General features: G+C 40.9%; 1 protein-coding gene across 3 annotated transcripts in view; it reads right to left on the bottom strand.

The window, feature by feature from the left end:
- Positions 1-3,209: 3,209 nt before the first annotated feature.
- The window catches only part of slc30a7 (solute carrier family 30 member 7), a 115,738-nt gene continuing 99,042 nt past the window's right edge, over positions 3,210-19,905 (bottom strand). For 2 of the 3 annotated variants that reach the window (XR_010975535.1, XM_068037550.1), the window contains one exon: positions 17,851-18,002. Coding sequence is in view for 2 of the 3 variants with exons in the window: in XM_068037550.1 (XP_067893651.1) it covers positions 17,995-18,002 (8 nt within the window). In the remaining variant the exon portion in view is untranslated. Of the gene's footprint in view, positions 3,233-17,850; positions 18,003-19,905 lie in introns of those variants that run through there. The other variant, XM_068037551.1, reaches the window with a different exon arrangement.

The raw sequence follows: 19,905 nt of genomic DNA on the forward strand, positions 1-19,905 counted from the left end.
GGAAAAAAAAGAACATTTGTCTTCAAGAGGAACTCTCTGTTGTTTGGTTTTGCTGGAATTCTCAGTAAAGTTTCTACTGAAAAACTACCAATTTTAGAATCCAAATAGACCTTGTTAAAGGAACTGTGTGACACCCACTGCTACTGAAGTGCTTCGAATGAAAGACCGTTTCGTCAAATTCGCCTGGAGACGTCGAGTGGCATTTGATTGATCCAATCTGGGACATCCCATCAATCAGGCACATAACTCACCAGGACTTACGACCCAGCTACTTATTTTATTTCTAAGAAATAATATTTTTAAAAACTAGTTAACCATTGTTAGTTTTTAAATACATGTATGTGTGCATGGGGAGGCTTAGGTTATATAAGAAGTTATAAGGTCTTTAGATATAAGTTTATCTTAATAGTGTTTATGATTAAATATATTAATAAATAGTTAATTTGTTGTTGTTTAAAGGTACCTAGCTTGGTCTGTTTTATCTGGGGGTTACTAAAGTGTTTAATTTAGCTAATTTCCAGTAGGTGGGAAAACTTTAATAATATGCTGTGACCTGTGGAGTATTGGGACTGAATTGACAGTGCATTACTCCCGCCTCGGTCGTCCAGGATGACATATTAATTGGGGCTTGCGTCTGGGATATCATATTAATTTCTCTCGCGTCTGGGATCATATTAATTGGAGACGTGATTGTTGGGATCCAAATCTAACACCAATTACGATCATTGTGAGGGGAGTAATAATTTGAAAGAGAAAAAATAAACTGAACCAGGTTTCCTGTATACGAGGTAAAGGCTGTATCATCAGAATGGCATTAGCAGTTGCAGCAGAGTTTCTGGGAAAAGAAAATGTGTCCCTCAGTGAATTGACAAATTTAACTAAGAATAAACTAATTGATTTGGCAGCACATTTAGGGTTACGAGAAGCAAAAATGGCATGAGGAAACCCTTTTTCACGCAGCACGTGGTTGGGGTCTCGAGTGCACTACCTGGGAGTATGGTGGAAGCGGGTTTGGTTGAAGCATTCAAAAGGGCATTAGACTGTTGTATGAAAAGAAAGAATGTACAAGGTTATGAGGAGAAGGCAGGAGAATGGAACATGGTGAGTTGCTCTTTCAGGGAGCCGGTGCGGGCAAGGAGGGCCGAATGGCCTCCTTCTGCACTGTAACAATTCGGTGATTCTGCAAAATCAGGTGCCAAAAAAGCAGTGATAATGGACATCATAATCCAACATCTGGAATTGGAAGAAGAAGATAGTAAGCCAGAGAGTGACGTAGTGGAATTGGCTAGAATTCAGTTAGAAATGAAAAAACTTGAGGCTGAAAGAGAATTAAGAAAACATGAACAAGAAAAAGAAACAGCAACAGCAATTAGAAAACTTGAATTTCAGAGAGAAAAAGAGAGAGAATTTAGGTCAAAAGAGATGGAACTAGGGGTATTCTTGAATCCAGGGAAAGTTCTGGTCAGGAAGAATCTGAATTCAGCCCTGGACCCAGTGAAAAGCTGTTTAAATTCGTACAAGCTCTTCCTAAGTTTGAGGAAAGGGAAGTAAAGGCATTTTTCATATCTTTTGAAAAAATAGCCAAACAAATGAAATAGCCAAAGGAAAGCTGGACACTTCTTATGCAAAGCAGACTGATAGGCAGAGTTCATGAAGTTTATGTCATGCTTCCTGAAGAAGCTTCTGCACATTAAAAATGGAAATCACAGAGGAGAACCTTCGAGAGTTGATTCTCTTGGAAGAGTTTAACAATTCCATTCCTTCAGTAGTGAGAACTCATGTAGATAAACTGAAAGTTTTAAAAGATAGGCAAGCAGCAAAATTGCTGATGATTTTGAGCTTGTGAATAAGCCAAAACCTTTTGTCCGTCACCCCCATAAACCCAGGCAGGATAGAAAATGGGAGAGTGAGAGGAAGGCAAGTAGCCGGGGACAAGAAGGAACAGCTGGGAATTCCCCAGGATCACCTCCTCAGGCTAGAAAGGAAGGTGCTGTGGGTAGGAGTGAGGTTCGCAAGCTGAAGTGTTATCATTGCCACAAAACGGGTCATCTTCATTCAGAATGCTGGAAATTGTGAGGTAAACCTATAGGACTTGTTGGGGTATGCAAAGCTAATGCAGAGAAAAGAGCTCTGACTGAGAGTACAGCAGATCAAGCTGTAGCTTTAATGGCAGCTGTAAAACCAGATACAAAAACTAAAGTGAGTGTAGAGGTTAAGAATAAGATACCCAAAAGTTATAATGTATTCTTGTCAAAGGGAATAGTAACTCCATATCCTTTAAGTGAGGCAGGAAAACCTATTGCTATACTCAAGCGTACAAGAGCAACCCAAACACTCTTAGAGTCAAAGAGAGATACAGCACTGAAACAGGCCGTTTGGCCTGTGCCGACCATCAACTACCCATTTATACTAATCCTACATTAATCCCATATTCCCTACCACATCCCAACCTTCCCTCACTTCTCCTACCACCTACCTACACTAGGGACAATTTACAATGGCCAATTTACCTATCAACCTGCAAGTCTTTGGTTGAGGGAGGAAACTGGAGCACCTGGCAGAAACCCACGCGGTCACAAGGAGAACTTGCAAACTCAGCACAGGCAGTACCCAGAACCGAACCCAGGTCGCTGGAGCTGTGAGGCTACAGTGCTAACCACTGGGGAAAGAATAACATTTCCACCAGACAGCGCCTTGAACACTAAAGTTATAGTTAATGGAATTGGTGGGGAGTATATACCTGTATTTTATATAAAGTACGCCTAGAGAGTGACTTAATATTTGGGATGATAACTGTAGGAGTTGTACACAGTTTGCCAGTAGAGGAATTGATCTACTCCTAGGAAATGATTTGGCTGATCAAAAGTATCAGTTTCTCCTATAATTACAGAGGAATCAAGTGAAGTTACAGAAACGGAGCAATTACTGGAACAAGTTCCAGGAATATTTCCTGCGTGTGTAGTCACCCGAGCAATGGCTAAACAGGTTCCATTGTCGGAGGTAAAAGTGGCACCACAAACAAATAGCGAAGTACCTGAAACCTTATTTGGGGATTTAGATAATTGAAATGAGATGTTTAACAGACCTTCTATAATTGCAGCACAGCAAGCTGATCTGGAGTTATACCGAATGGCACAGACGACTCTGACAGAAGCTGAGACGAAAGGAGTTCCAGAAGGCTATTATATGGAAAACGAGGTTTTGAGGAGGAAGTGGAGACCGCCTCATAGATCTGCGGACGAATATTGGACAGTTGTTGAACAGATAGTGGTACCACCTAAATATCACCAGGGATTATTAAGGTTAGCACATGACATTCCTTTTGCAGGACATAGGGGGATTTTCAAGACTAAATCACGTATAAGTAAACATTATTACTGGCCAGGCCTTACAAAGGACGTGAAGCAGTTTTGAGGGGCTCAGGAACACCTTAAAGCATCCCAAGCCAATGTGAAAAAATGGGCAGACAAGAATGCAAGGACCCGCAATTTTCAACCAAGGGATGAAATATTGGTGTTGTTAACATTGCAAGGCAAACCATTAAAAGCACAGTTCAGTGACCCATATAAAGTGATTAAAAGAGTGGGTAAGGTAGATTACTTGATTGACACCCCGATCTCCAGAAGAAGAACCGGTTGTGTCACATCAATTTGTTAAAGCAGTATTATCGCAGGGAGCAGAATAAGCCAATACAGGTATGTCAGGTAATCGGGACTGTTGAAAAGGAAAAGGATAGTGAGGATGAGACAGAAAGAGGCCTAGACAGTTCCCAGATTGAACCTCCAACTATCAGATTTGCGAATACAGAATGGCTAGAAAAATTGGACAACATGCTTTTGCACTTAGAGGCAAAACAACATGAAGACCTAACCAGGTTTCTCATAACATTTGAAAGAGTCTGTAGGGATAAGCCAAGATGTACAATCTTAACCACACATGATGATACAGGGGAATCCGTTCCTTTAAAGCACCATCCTTACCGCTTACGTCCAGACAAACAGGCCCAAGTAAATGCAGAAATCCAATACATGCTGGAAAACTACTTGATCAAACCTAGTCAAAGCAGCTGGAGTTCACCAACAGTTCTTGTACCTAAACCTGACGGGTCAACCCGGTTTTGTATAGACTACAGAAAAGTCAATGCAGTAATGAAGGCAGACTCCTACCCAATTCCGCGTTTAGAAGACTGTATCGACAGAGTGAGCAGTGCTGGGTTTCTTAACAAGATAGACTTGTTAAAGGGATACTGGCAAGTTCCTTTGAGTCCTCGAGCCAAAGAGATATCAGCTTTTGTAACACCTGACGGTCTTTATCAGTGAATGGTGATGCCATTCGGGCTAAAAAATGCCCCAACCACTTTTCAAAGATTAATGAATCAGGTGGTAGCCAGTGTTCCCAACTGTGTAGTGTATCTCGATGATGTACTAATGTACAGTAACGCTTGGCAAGAACAATTAAACCAGCTAAAAATTCTGTTTAAAAAACTGCAAGCAGTGGACATATTGATAAATCTGGAAAAAAACGAATTTGGAAAAGCAGGAGTAATTTACCTTTGACACATAGTGGGGCAAGGACAGGTATTTCCAAAATCAGCAAAGGTACAAGCCTTAATGGAGTTCCCTATCCCTTAATCTAAATGTGGGATAATGAGGTTTTTAGGGATGTGCGTTTTTTAATAGGAAATTTGTACGGAATTTTAGTACTGTGGCTGTTCCATTAACCAATTTGCTACAAAAAAAAGGAAAACAAAGTAGTATGGTCAGATGAATACCAGGCAGCTTTTGAAAGGCTAAAGGCAATCCTAACTAATGAACCAGTGTTGGCTGTTCCAAATTTTGCCAAACCCTTTAAAATAGCGATCGATGCTAGCAACCTGGGTGTTGGTGCAGTTCTATTGCAGGAGGACGAATTGGGCATAGAAATTCCAGTCGGGTACTTTTCAAGAAAACTAAATTGCCATCAAAAAAAGTATTCCACTGTGGAAAAAGAAATATTCGGACTTTTGCTGGTTCTCAGACATTTTGAAGTATATGTCCGCTAAGACTATAGAGAAACACTGACCATAACCCATTAACATTTGTGGAAAAAATTTAAAACCTCTGTTTAAAACAGTGTGCCTTTAAGACTGAACACAGTGTGCCAGCAGCTGCACCTGTTTCCTGGGCCACAGCAGGAGAAAGAGGTCACATGGTGTACTGTAACTTTTAACTGTGGATAAAGACTGGTTTCAACCGGTCTGAACTAGAGACCGGCGAAGCATCCTTCACTGAAAGGAAGGATCCCTCTCTCTTAGCAGGAAAATCTACATTTATCTTCAAGCTGTGTTATTGCCTAAGGAGAAAAAAAACCCTGGAAAAAAAGAAGGGACTCTCTGTCGTTTGTTTGTGTTTGCTGGAATTCTCAGTTTCTACTGAAAAACTACCAATTTTAGAATCCAAATAGACCTGTGCCTATACTCCTTGTTAAAGGAACTGTGTAATGCCCGCTGCAACTGAGGTGCTTCAAATGCCTATCTATTGAAAGACTGTTCTTTCAAATTCGCCTGGAGACTTCGAATGGCATCTGATTATTCTAATCTGGGATACCCCACCAACCAGGAACATAACTCACCAGGACTTGCAACCCAGCTACTTATTTTATTCCTGAGAAATACTATTTTTAAAAAACGGTTAACCATTGTTAGTTTTGAATGTGTGTGTGCGCGCATGGGGAGGCTTAGGTTAAATAAGTTATAAGGTCTTTAGACATAAGTTTATCTTAATAGTGTTTATCATTTAATTTATTAATAAATAGTTAATTTGTTGTTGTTTAAAGGTACCTGGCTTGGTCTGTTTTTTTCTGGGGGGTTACTGAAGTGTTTAATTTAGCTAATTTCTGGTAGGTGGGAAAACTTGAATAATATGCTGTGACCTGTGGAGTATTGGGACTGAATTGACAGTGCATTACTCCTGCCTCAGTCGTAACATGGGTGAATGAGCTCAGTGCAGGATAGGACACAGGCATCTTTCCTATTCTTAACCATACATTCATCTAGCTCCAGTTAAAATGTAGAGTAGAAAACATTAACCGCTTTTGAACAGAACGCTATCACACATTTTCTATCGGGGAAGAGGAGGTTAGACTCATCTAATCTTAATGCTTGATATTTTTGTATGCATTCTCTAGTCTTTTGTAATCACAATTCAAATTATGTAACCCACTGTCTGCCTTTTCAGCACTTTTAAGACTTTGACCATGCCTCTGTTCAATGCTTCTTGTAATTAAAGGATTTTCAGTGCTGTAGGCTTAATATTTAAAATACTAAGACCCAGAATCATCCTAGAGTCATTACTGCACAGAAAGAAGCTATTCGATCCATCGAGTCCATGCAAGCTCTTTGTAGAGAAATCCAATCAGTCCCATTCCCCTGCTCTATCCCCATAGCCCTGCAAGTTTATTTCCCTCAAGTGCCCATCCAATTTCCTTTTGAAATCATTAATCGTCTCTGCTTCCACCACCATTGTAGGCAGTGAGTTCCAGGTCATTATCACTCGCTGTGTAAAAATGTCTTCCTCACAGCCACTGCATCTCTTGCCCCAATACCAAAATCTGTCTCCCCTTGTCCTTGTACCCATTAGCTAATGGGAACAGCTTTTCTTTCTCTACCTTATCTAAGCCTGTCTTAATCGTGTACATCTCTATCAAATCTCCCCTCAATCTCTTTAGCTCCAATGTTATGGACAAGTGGGAAATGATAGGGATGATTTCTGCTTTTCACCTCTTAACTGACCGAAGGCAGTGTGTTTTATTAGAATTGCGTTTTAATGCTCAATGAACAGACAAATGACAGATTTTCTCATAGGTTTAACGAAAGATAAATATTTATTAAACGATACTCGCAAATATTTGCAACTTCACCCATTCACACACATGCACACAGAAAAGAAAAGATAGAGATTAAAAGATAGCATGCATTTAGGTCTGATGGTTTTAAAATAAGTTCATTGTGAAACCTTGCTTGTTTTGCCAGGAGGAATATTTAAAAATGGTTCAGGTCTGTTAGTCCTTTTCCCTGGTTCACACATCAAACTTTGGAAAGTTTCAGCTGGATGGATGTGTTGATGCAGACTTCTTTGGTTAGGTCTCAGTCACAGTTCAATGACAAAGATCCTGCTACAATTTCTCAGGTAGGGAGTTCCAAGGTCACCTATTCTCTCTGCCTCTACGTAGTTTAAAGATGGTAGTCTGGCAGAGTCCTTCTTCTTGCTGGGATAGGTCTCTCTTTCTTCTGGCCTTCTGCTTTCTGCACCAAAAAATCTCTGATTAGAAACTCCTTATCAGAGACTTGGTTCCTGTCAAGTGACCCAAGTTTCTCTCCCATTATGTTTTCATAAATGGTGTTTGATGGTGTGGCCATTGTTAGACAATGGGTTTGGAAGTTGCCCATCTCTATGAGATCTTGATAAAATGGTGTTTTTTCACACCCATTATCCTATGTTTGAGTCTGGAGTCTCCATGTCTGCCAAGTCATTGTTAGCCCAAGTTGGTGTTATAGTTCATAATTTCTCCTTACGTGAGAACAACCCCAGCCTCTCCAACCTAACCTTGTAGCTAGAATCCCTCATCCCTGGAATCATTCTGGTAAATTTCCTCTGCATCCTCTCAAGGATCCTCACATCCTTCCAAAAGTGTGGTGACCAGAACTGGGCACAATACTCTCATTGTGGCCTAACCAGAGCTTTATAAAGGTTTAGCATAACTTCCCTGCTTTTGTATTCAATACCTCTATTAATGAAGCCCAAGACCTCATATGATTTGATAATTACTCTCTTAATATGTCCTGCCACTTTCAAAGATCTATGCATATGAACCCCAGGTCATTCTGTCCCTGCATATTCTTTAGAACTGTGCCATTTAGTCTATATTGCCTCTTCCTATCCCTTCTGCCAAAATGCATCACCTCACACTTCTCTGTATTAAATTCCATCTGCCTTGTCTGTCCATTCTGCTAGCCTGTCCATGTCCTGTTGCTATCGATTGGTATCAGCTTCATTGTTTACCACTCCTCCAAGTTTGATATCATCAGCAAATTTTGAAATGTTACCCTGTATTCCAATGCCCAAATCATTTATATATATCAAAAAAGCAGTGGTCTAGGCACTGATTCTTGGGGAACACCACTGTCTCTGATCCTCCTGTCTGAAAGATAACCATTTACCACAACTCACTGTTTTATGTCCTTAAGCCAATTTTTTATCCAAGCTGTCACTTCCCCTCCTATTCCATTAGCCTCAATTTTGCTAACTAGCCTTTTATGTGGTACTTTGTCAAACACTTTCTTAAAATCTTTATAGTCAACATCCTGTGCATTCCCTTCATCAACCTTCTCTGACTTCATCAAAAAATTCATAGAAACATAGAAAATAGGAGCAGGAGTAGGCCTTTCGCCCCTTCGAGCCTGCTCCGCCATTCATTATGATCATGGCTGATCATCCAACTCAGTAGCCAGTTCCTGCTTTCGCCCCATACCCTTTGATCCCTTTAGACCCAACAGCTATATCTAACTCCTTCTTGAAAACATACAATGTTTTGGCCTCAACTGCTTTCTGTGGTAGCGAATTCCACAGGCTCACCACTCTCTGGGTGAAGAAATTTCTCCTCATCTCAGTCCTGAAAGGTTTACACCGTATCCTTAGATTATGACCCCTGGTTCTGGACTCCCCCACCATCAGGAACATCCTGCATCTACCCTGTCAAGTCCTGTTTGAATTTTATAGGTTTCTATGAGATCCCCCTTCACTCTTCTGAACTCCAGCGAATATAATCCTAACCGACTCAATCTCTCCTCATACGTCAGTTCCACCATTCCAGGAATCAGTCTGGTAAACCTTCGCTGCACTCACTCTATAGCAGGAACATCCTTTCTCAGATAAGGAGACCAAAACTGCACACAATATTCCAGGTGTGGCCTCACCAAGGTTCTGTATAATTGCAGCAAGACATCCCTGCTCCTGTACTCGAATCCTCTCGCTATGAAGGCCAACATACCATTTGCCTTTTTTACTGCCTGTTGCACCTACATGCTTACCTTCAGCGACTGATATATGAGAACACCCAGGTCTCGCTGCATTTTCCGCTCTCTCAGTTTATAGCCATTTAGATAATAATCTGCCTTCCTGTTTTTGCTACCAAAGTGGATAACCTCACATTTATCCACATTATACTGCATCTGCCATGCATTAGCCCACTCACTCAACTTGTCCAAATCATCCTAATCTAATTCAATTAGATTTTTCAAGCATGATCACCTTTTACAAATCTGTGCTAGCTCTCCTTAATTAACTCAAACCTGTCCAAATGTCTGTTGGCTTTTTTCCAATTATTGTTTCTAAAAGCTTACTCACTGTTGTGATATTGCTTTAACTGCTTCTAAACTAGTTAACGTATTGCTGAATATGTAAATAGTTTAGTATACATCATCACAGGAAGTGATGCAAGCCAACATGTGATACAGTAGTTGGCACAGTGTTAGTTAGCAGGTTACATGTGTATCTCAGAGCTCTCCTGTAATTCTGTTATTCTGTAACAACACTTCATTACACTTACCAATCATCTTCTTCGTGTTTGGTACGTTTGCATTGAGAAACCAATAACACAACACTCACCACTAACCGATGTTAAACTGACAGGCTAGTAATTGCTAGGAATGTCCTTACACCCTTTCTTGAATAAGGTTGTCACATATGCCACTTTCCAATTCTCTGGCGCCTCTCCCATATCTAGGGAAGATTGGAAGATTATTGCCAGACCTTTCCGTTTTCTTGGCCCCTACTTCCTGCAGCAACCTCGGATGCAAGCCATTCAGACCAGGTGACTTATCCACTCTAAGCATAGCCAGCCTTTGCATTACATCCTGCCTATCAATTCTCATGCCATCCAGTACCTCTCTATCTTCATTTCTACCGACATTTTGTCAATAACCTCTTCCTTCGTAAACACCGATACAAAGAACTCATTAAGTATTCTAGCCTTGTCCTGCACCTTTAAGCATGTATCACCCTTTTTGTCCCTGATAGGATACACCCCATCTCTAACTACCCACTTAATATTTCCATGCCAGTAAAACATTTTTGGGTTCCCTTTTATGTTTACTGCCATTTTATTATCATATTCTGTCTTCTCTAGTCTCATTTTCCTCCACTTTTCCTCTCAACTTATTGTATTTGGCCTGGTTCTCGCTTGAAGAATTCACCTAAAAGACATCATACACCCTCTTTTTTTGTTTCATCATATTCTCTATCTCCTTTGTCTTGTTCCTCTACCTTTTGACCTTGTCAGGCTGTCCTAGCCTGTACCTGAAACCTCTCTTCCCGGAAAAATGACTTATTGATCCATTACAGTTTTTCCTGTCTGTCTTTGATTCAATTTTACATTGGCTAGATCCCTTCTCATCCCATTGAAGTTAGCCCTTTTCCAATTAGAAGTTCTACTTTTGATTGTTCCTTGCTCTACTCCATAACTGATCTAAACCTTATGATACAATGATCACTCTTACCCAAGTGCTCCCCAAAGACACTGGTTCCACTTGGCCCACATCATTTCCCAGCACCAGATCAGCAATGCGTCCTTTCTAGTTGGGCTGAGAACATACTGGTCAAGGAAGTTCTCCTGAACACATTTCAGAAATTCACCCCCTCCTTTCCCTTTACTCGAACATTATTCCAATTGATATTTGGGCAATTGAAGTTTCCTAATATCACCAATATATAGTCCTTGCACATCTCTGTGATTTCCCTGCAGATTTGCTCCTCTATCTCTCTTTCACTATGTGGAGGCGTATAAAACAAGCAGTGTCATACCTTTTTCGCTTCTAAACTTTAACCAAATGGATTCAGTCCTTGTGTCCTCAAGGACATCCTCTCTTCCCAACACTACAATGTCTTCCCTAATCAGTACTGTCATCCCACCTCCTGTTTTTTCTTCACTATCTTTTATGAACACTTTGTATCCTAGAATATTAAGTGCCCAGTCCTCACAAATTTAAGCCATATTCCCGTTATTGCTACAACATTATATTCCCACTAGGCTACTTGTGCTTGTAGCTCACCAACCTTATTCATCACACTTCGTGTGTTTACATATATGCATTGTAAACCTGCCTTTGTATTCCTCGTAGTCCTTCTTAGTCTACTAATATTGTACTATTGCCTTCTCCAGCACTATCCAACACTTTATGCACCTTATTCCTCTTTTCTACTTCTATATGTTAGTGCTCATCCTCCTGCCAATTTAGTTTAAACACTTCCCAACCACTAGTGAACTCACCGCAAGGACATTGGGCCCAGTCCAGTTGAGGTACAACCCGGCCCCAGAACTCCTACCCCAATGCCCCAAGAATCTGAAGCCCTCCCTCCTGCACCATGTCCCAAGACATGCATTGATTCTCCCAATCTTCCTGTTTCTACTCTCGCTAGCATGTGGCACTGGGAGTAATCCAGAGATTACTACTTTCAAGGTACTACTCTTTAACTTCCTCCCGAGCTCCTGAAAATCTGACCATAGGACCTCAATACCTGCCCTTTCTATGTCATTGGTACTGACGTGTGCCACAGTTTCTGGCTCACTCCCTTCCCCCTGCAGAATATCCTGCACCTTCTCCGTGATGTCTTTTACCCTGGCACCAGGGAGGCAACACACCATGCGAGACTCACGATGACAGTTACAGAAATTACTGTCTGTTCCCCTAACTATGGAATCTCCTACAATGATTGCATTTCTACTCTTTGCTCTTCCCTCCTGTGCAGTCCCTTGCCCATTGGTGCCATGGTCTGGACTGCACTCCTTTTGAGGTGTCATCATTCCCAGCAGTCTCCATTGCTGAGTACCGGTTTGAGAGTGGCACACACCCCGAAGACTCCTGTATTTCCTCCTACCCTTTGGATATCCACCAATCAACTATCGAGAAGTCTTACTGCCTGTGGGGTGACCACCTCCTGGAACATACGATCCAGGAAACTCTCACATGGCGCACATATTGTAAGCAACGGGTCTCAGCTGCACATCCATGATCTAAAAAATCTCTATTTCCTCTTTTAGAATCTAGTTAGTCCCTTATTTAAATATTAATTTTAATTATTGCATCTAGACCTGCTCTGTGCAAATACTCTTATTGTTAATTCACTTACTGTTATACTTACCCTGGTCATATTGGCATTATTTTTAGTTACTTTTTTACCTTGCTCCCTGACGTTCACTCTCACTCTGCTCTGCTGCCCTGTCGCCGAATTCCTTCAGCTATACACCCCTCATTTTCAGGCTCTCCAAACAACCAATCCATTTACCTGCTGTCCTGTGATGTCAGTCCTTGATCTTTTTTCTGTTACTTTATTCTGATGGTGCTATCTCTGTCTTCCATTGACTCCTGCAGTCTTGCTCTCTCTGACTTCTCTGAACCTTCTTCAATGAATCATGGGCTTTTGAAGTTCGGATACCCATTACAATAATCCAAATGTAGGCTTTCCAGTATTACATGCAGGATCCAAATAATCATTCAACTTACGAGCAAGGACCCTAGTGAAGAAGGCCCAGAACAACCTTCTCAGGGCAACTACAAGCAGGCAATAAATGTCAACCTTCTCACCGATGCCCACATCCCAAGAATTAAAGAAATCCACATCCCACTACTCAATCAGTTTAATCCCACTACTCAATCAGTTTAATTGATAACAGTGTTACATTGACTGAATGCATTGAATGAATGTTCAGAATTTATATCTAAATATTTTTCCTTAACCCTCAATAGATACCTATCCATATGTTTCCTGTACTAGTGCATTTACTTTACATTTATTCCTTTTAAATTCAATGTGCTATTAATTAATAATTTGGCCACAACTCATTGAATACTATGATCCATCTCCATTAATCAGCTGGGTTTAGGTCATCATTACTTTTATATTATTCATGAATAAGGTGGCACTTTCTCAGAATTTCTGGTTATACTTTAACATCTTTGTATGTTCAGAAGGGATAAACTTACTGGGTTCTGTATAGATCAAGTGTTTTAAAAGTATAAGCTTAGCATCAAGCATGTCCTTTAATGGGCAGGTAAAATGTTTTAAAAAAGCAATATCCTTGGTAAACACAAAATACTGAGAAAGGAAAGGGTTAAATGATACTTTTACACACTTTAAGGTTAAGAAATCAGTCAAGTCTCTTGCTTAAATCCACTCAACATTTAAAGCTGGCAATTTAAAAATAATTCTTTGATTTCAGGTAAAGCATAAAAAGATGTGCTTTTAAACAGTTTCTGATGATTAGGTGTATCATTTAAAATGCAATAAAAGTGAAACCACAATCCCACCTCTGATGTTTCAATGACTTTGCTTTTTAGGGTCAGGGTTGGTGTTCTGTAGTTCTTATTTATTGCCAATATTGGCCCCATTACTATTAACTATTGTCTCAAATATCGGATCTTTACAAACTCAAATAATTAAAACTAAAGCAAGTAATTTGACTGAAGAGGACAGGAGGATGTAAATTTCAGTGGAGTATTTTTGATATCATAGATTCTGTGCAACCTATTTCGGAAGAGTATAAACAAGAAAAGAGTTAGAGTGGAACTTCCAACAAGACCCTGTTCTGTTAAACCAGTTTTTCAGTTAACTGTTAATTTTCCATTAATTCTAGATATTTCCAATTCATCAAAAAACAAGATATTCAAATTCCACTAACATGCCAACTCGATTCCATTCAGCAAATGCCCCTGATCAACTGATTTATTTACCCCCTCCAAAGAAGGGGTTCTTATCATTATTGCAACTTACTGTTTCTAAGTCCATACTAAGTCCAGGGCCGTACAGTGGCGCAGCGGTTAGCACCGCAGCCTCACAGCTCCAGCGACCTGGGTTCAGTTCTGGGTACTGCCTGTGTGGAGTTTGCAAGTTCTCCCTGTGTCTGTGTGGATTTCTGCTAGGCACTCAGGTTTCCTCCCACAGCCAAAGACTTGCAGGTTGGTAGGTAAATTGGCCATTGTAAATTGCCCCTAGTGTAGGTAGGTGGTGGGGATGTGGTAGGGAATATGGGGTTAATGTAGGATTAGTATAAATGGGTGGTTTTTCTTTTTTAGAGATACAGCACTGAAACAGGCCCTTCGGCCCACCGAGTCTGTGCCGACCATCAACCACCCATTTGTTACTAATCCTACACTAATTCCATATTCCTACCACATCCCCACCTTCCCTATATTTCCCTACCACCTACCTACACTAGGGGCAATTTATAATGGCCAATTAACCTATTAACCAGCAAGTCTTTGGCATGTGGGAGGAAACCGGAGCACCCGGAGGAAACCCACGCAGACACTGGGAGAACTTGCAAACTCCACACAGGCAGTACCCAGAATTGAACCCGGGTCGCTGGAGCTGTGAGGCTGCGGTGCTAACCACTGTGCCACTGTGTTGGTCAGCACAGACTCCGTGGGCCAAAGGGCCTGTTTCAGTGCTGTATCTCTAAATAAAATAAAAATAATCTCTATGTTCTTTACATGGATATTCACATAACATTTAAGCATTTTCATCAATGTGATTTTAGACTTACTGGTCTATAATGCTCTATTTGATGCCTCAGTTCATTTTTGAAACTCAATATATGAATAGCTTTCGTTCAGATGTTGAGCACTGTGCCTGTCTTTCTGAAGCTCTGAAAGATGTTAGGTTTTCCTAATTGCTATGGGGATTTACACAGGAAATAACTGAATTGAACAGATTATATGCAACCCATGGTGGGTGAGTGGCCAGATTTGAATGGCGTTGGTGGCTGTTGCAGAAATTTACCTGCTCTCCATGTGAGAATAGAGTGTCAGGAAGAAGATTTTTAAAACTTCCCTTACAATATCTAAATAAGTGCGGTAGAGTCTATAATATGGTAGATTTTACATTGTCTGGAAGGAACAGACTTGATGGGCCAGAAGGCCTTTTCTTCTTCCCCGCTCTTATATAATTAACCAGTCATAATAAATGCATCAGTATTAGTAGTAAGTCATTGTACTGATGCTCCTACAGTATTGATGAACAGGATACTGAACTATAAGGAACCCCCTAAGTTGTAATATTATTTGCAGTGGCTTTGAGACATGTAGCTATCTTTTGAACAGGACCCTACTTGTGTCCAATACAGAGACATTTAATAACACATTTACAAAAGCAAAAATCCCTAGAACTTTTGTGGGGATTATTCTTTAGGCAAAAAATACTTCCATTGAGATTAATAGATTTGTATTTCATTCATCCATTTTAATCATTTTCTCATCTATTTCATACAGCTATACTACACATAGGGCCAGATTTTTAAAGTCTGCTGAGTGTAGGTACAGAGGCAAGCGCAATTTGAATATCACATTCACAGAGGTCGGCACTGGGACCCACCACCTCCGGAATGTGATGCCATTTTTAAAGGGAGGTGGGGGGAAGGGAATGGGTCGGGCACATGCCTCCAATTAATCGCCTGTTGAGCATATTGAGGAGCTCATTAACAGGCTTGTCAGCAGCAGTTTTTAATTTTTAAAGGCTGGAAACAAGGAGGACACCATGTGGGGAACATGGCAGGGTGTTCAAGTTGTGAACACAGCAGGGGGCCATGAAGACGATGGGAAGAGCTGATTAAAATACTGCCGAGGCACAAAGTAAAGTGCAGCTGCTTCAGAAGTGCCACAGAGTATAAGACTTGCTTTACTCAGTGGTGAATGGCAGGAATCCGGAGAGTACATGGGCAGCTGGGATTGGCATGTGAAGGCAGGGTGCACATACAAAGCCCAGCTGAGGGGATTTAGATGGGAATAGGCTACTCTGACATTGGACAGAGCAGCCAGGATGAGCTGCGGCAGATGCAACCTCCTGGTCGGCAGGAGGCCAGAGAAGCCAACAGGGGCAGCAAGGGGAGAAAGGCATGACCCAAAACATTGGGTCACAGCCCAAGAGTCAGCTACCTGCAAATGACAGAGTGCCAGTACTGTAGGAGCCTGCATCTCGGATCCGTGTGCTCTGATCCACAATGACCTGGGGCCTCACGGCCCCCATGCAGTCCCCTACCTACAGCTGTCAAGGAATCGATCGCCCTTAATTTCTATGCATCCAGGTCATTCCAGGGATCAGCCGTGGACCTAGATGGCATCTCGCAGTCGGCAGCTCATCAGGCCATCAGGCAGGTCACGGATGCTATCTTCAGGAGGGCAGAGACTACACCCACTTTGACACAGAGGACATTGGGTTCAGTCTCCATTGCTGGATTTCGCCAGATGCAGGGCATCATCGCTTGCGCCCATGTGGCCAACAAGGCACCCAGTGACCAGCCAGTGAGATCCAGCAACAGGAAGGCGTTCCACTACCTCAATGTCCAACTGGTCTGTGACCACAGCAAGAGCTTCCTGTATGTGTGTGCTCACTTTCCTGGCAGCTGCCATGATTCCTTCATCCTCTGCCCATCCAGGCTACCTCAGTACTTCACTCCAACTCCCAAGGCACATGGATGGATCCAATGGGACAAGGGAAATCGCTTGAAGAGATGGTTACTGACCTCTCTACAGGAATCCCAGACAGAGGCACAGAGGCGAAATAAGCAATGCCACCAGCTCAGCAGGCCAACCATTGAGCAGGGTTTCTGAAGATGTGATTCTGGTGCCTGGATTGGTTAGGTGGCGCCCTCCAATACCCTCCTGCAAGGGTCTTGGTCATTGTGAAGAGGATCTCCCTCCTCTACCTCATGGTCTCCAGCATTAGACCCAGATGGGCATTGATGAAGTGAGGGTCTTCCCTGCCCCTAGTGCCAGCCTCCAGCTTCCTGTGACATCTCGCTTCCCTCTGGTGCTGTGGAAGGCAGATCTCTCCCTCAGCCCCAGTGATGGTTGCTGTGGGAGTCTATATGAGCCCCAGACTTGATCTGATCCACTGGCATTTTCAATCCCACTGCTTTAAGAAGACAGGAAACCCATCTCCATACAAATTAAGGGCTTACCCATTTGAAAATTGCAATCTGAATCTGCTTCCAAGAGGAGGCAGGTTTCTGACCCAAAACCAGACTCGGTTCCTGTTTCCCACTTCCATATTGAAAATGTGACATAAAGAGAAGACAAAGAGGAAAAATTATTGTAATGCATCCTAGAGGAGAAAGTATTTGATGTATTAATCTGACAAATCCATGATCCAAGTAGCCTTTGTCCTCTGGTGCTGAAGGTGACTAGGGAGTAGCTTAAGGGGAACTATCTAGACACCAGTCACATACTATTGATTTCAGTTCTATTGAGGTACTGCAGGATTATAGTACCTATGTTGAAATAATGGAAATTATTCTAAAAAGTGCCTACAAAGTAACGAATTTGGAAGGAGGGTCCTCTTTGACAACTTTTGAATTCTTTGAAGATGTTCCCAATGAAGAAAATAATGGAACACCCAAGTGAAATTGTATATTTGGACTTTCAGAAAGCCTCTGACAAAGTCCCACATGAATAACTTATAATAATATAAAACTGTTGAATCAACATGGAACATAAAGATGTGCTGTTATGGTTTGGATTTTGAACAACACCTTTTTTTCTCATGCAAGTGGTTTCCATAAGCTGACTTCAACTATCAGTTTTAGTTTCTGGCTTGCTGAGCTAGCATAACCCAGATCAAACAAATAAGTTCTTTCAGCATAGTATTAACATACCATTTGCCTTTGTTCCATGACCTTCTGGTCAGTTATTCTCTGTGGCCTTGGCCTATCAACACCTCTTTTGTTATCTCTTGCACCACCACCCCCCTCCCCCCCACACTTTACTTGCTTAAAACCTTTTACATTTCTAATATTTGTAAGTTCTGAAGAAGGGTCACTGACCTGAAACGTTAACTCTGCTTCTCTCTCCACAGATGCTCCAGACCTGCTGAGTATCTCCAGCATTTCTTGTTTTTATTTCAAGCAAATAACCCCATTCACGTAAACTGACAAAGTTCATAGGATGCCCAATATGTCTGCTGTCAATTAGGAAGCTGGAAATTAGCACATAAAAAAGTGCAGTTTATTCAACATTTTAATCATACTGGCTCATTAGCTTTTACTTAACTAATTGATGAACTGACAAACCTGCCTGTTCTAACAGCCTGTCTCCCATTTTGTGCTTAGGAAAAAAACATTCTCTATTTCACACTAAGTTACTGTTCCCTACTTAAAACCTCGGAAGCCAAAATTCCCATTTTTGTCATACAGATAAGAAGATGGTTGAAAAATATTCATGAAGAGAGAGTTGCAGTGTCAGAGTGGAGGAAGTGCTGGGTGGGATGCTACTGGGATCACTGTTTTAACCCTATGGTTTTTTAACTACATAAAAAACCTGGATCCAATGCCAATTGTAAGCTTGTCAGATTTGCAGAAGAGTTATAAAGGGATGAGATTCATGATTTGAAAAGGTTTTAGATTGGTTATATAATTGGGCAAATAAATTACAAATGAAATGTTAAGTATTGTTTATTCAGTAAAAGAATGAGCTTCATGTATATCCAAAAAAGGGATGAGAATTAACAGGAACCTGATTCATCAAGTTCAATGTCAAGCAGAAATTTTTTTAAAAGGCATATAGATTTATGCACAGAGGCTGTAGAGTGTAAAACTACAGCGATTATGCTGAGGTTTTATAGCTCATGTTCAGACTTCAGTTGGACTGCTTTTTATAATTTTGATCACAGCTTTTCAAGTTAGAGAGGTTGAGGAAAGGAACAACAAAAATGATCTTAAATATGATTTGAGTTGTACATTCTAGAAAGAAGGTTAAGGGGAAATCTCGATACAGTGCATAAAGCATTAAATAATATATTGTTAAGGTAAAGCCAGAATATTACTTCATGCCAAAAGGAATAACAGATATAAACTTAAATTAGTGAAAAATAAATTTGAAACTTGACATTAGGAAAAACTATTTTACTCAAAGTTTGATAAACACTTAAAATAATCTACAAGATAACTCAGTAGAGCCAAAAGTATTGGATATGTTCAAAATGCAGTTGTAAGCTAGGCTGAGTGAGTATCAGGGGTTGAGGTTCGATGCAGTGAATGGTCTTCTCTTGCCCTTAATTTGCCTTTATATGCTTGTAGATATTACACTTTCAGTCCTTTCCCTAAGGCACTCTTGGGCTAAATACCTTGAAAATACATTTTGCTTTTTTGCCTTGTGGGAAATATCTGACCTCTTACTGCCTCCCAATGACATGCTGCTGAGTGAAGAATCACAGACATAATCATTGCATGATCTTCCAGCTTCTCAAACAGGAACTGTTAAAATGATACAGGGCGATCAAGCCAAAAAGAGAAAAATAATTTTGTAAATAAAAGAGTAAGAAATGTAGGTGGTTTAACAAAGATTTGCACCATCTATTGTAGTGCTAAACCATGAAGAGCAGAAAGGTCCTATATTTAATCTGATTTAATCTGCTGAATTAGCTGCTCTCAACTCACAGAATTATAGAATCATGCAACATAGAAGGAGGCCATTTGGCCCATCATCTCAGTGCTGTATCTCTAATCTAATCTAATCTAATCTAATCTCTATAGTGGCTCTCTGAAAGAGCCACCAATTAGTCCTATTCCCCTACCCTTTCTCAATAGCCCTACAAAGTTTTCCTTTTAAAATATGTATTCAATTCTCTTCTGAAAGTGACTATTGAATCTGCTTCCAACACCCTTTTAAACAATATATTCCAGATCACTGTGTAAAAAAATTCTCTTCATCTTTTTTGCCAATTATCTTAAATGTGTGTCCTCTGGTTACAACACAAAAGCAAAATACTGTGCATGTTGGAAATCTGAAACAGAAACAGAAAATGTTGGATATACTCAGCAGGTCAGGCAGCATCTGTGGAGAGAAACACAGAGTTAATGTTTCACGACCTTTCCTCAGAA

Source organism: Heterodontus francisci, chromosome 8 (genome assembly GCF_036365525.1).
Source record: "Heterodontus francisci isolate sHetFra1 chromosome 8, sHetFra1.hap1, whole genome shotgun sequence".
NCBI classification, from domain to species: Eukaryota; Metazoa; Chordata; class Chondrichthyes; order Heterodontiformes; family Heterodontidae; genus Heterodontus; species Heterodontus francisci.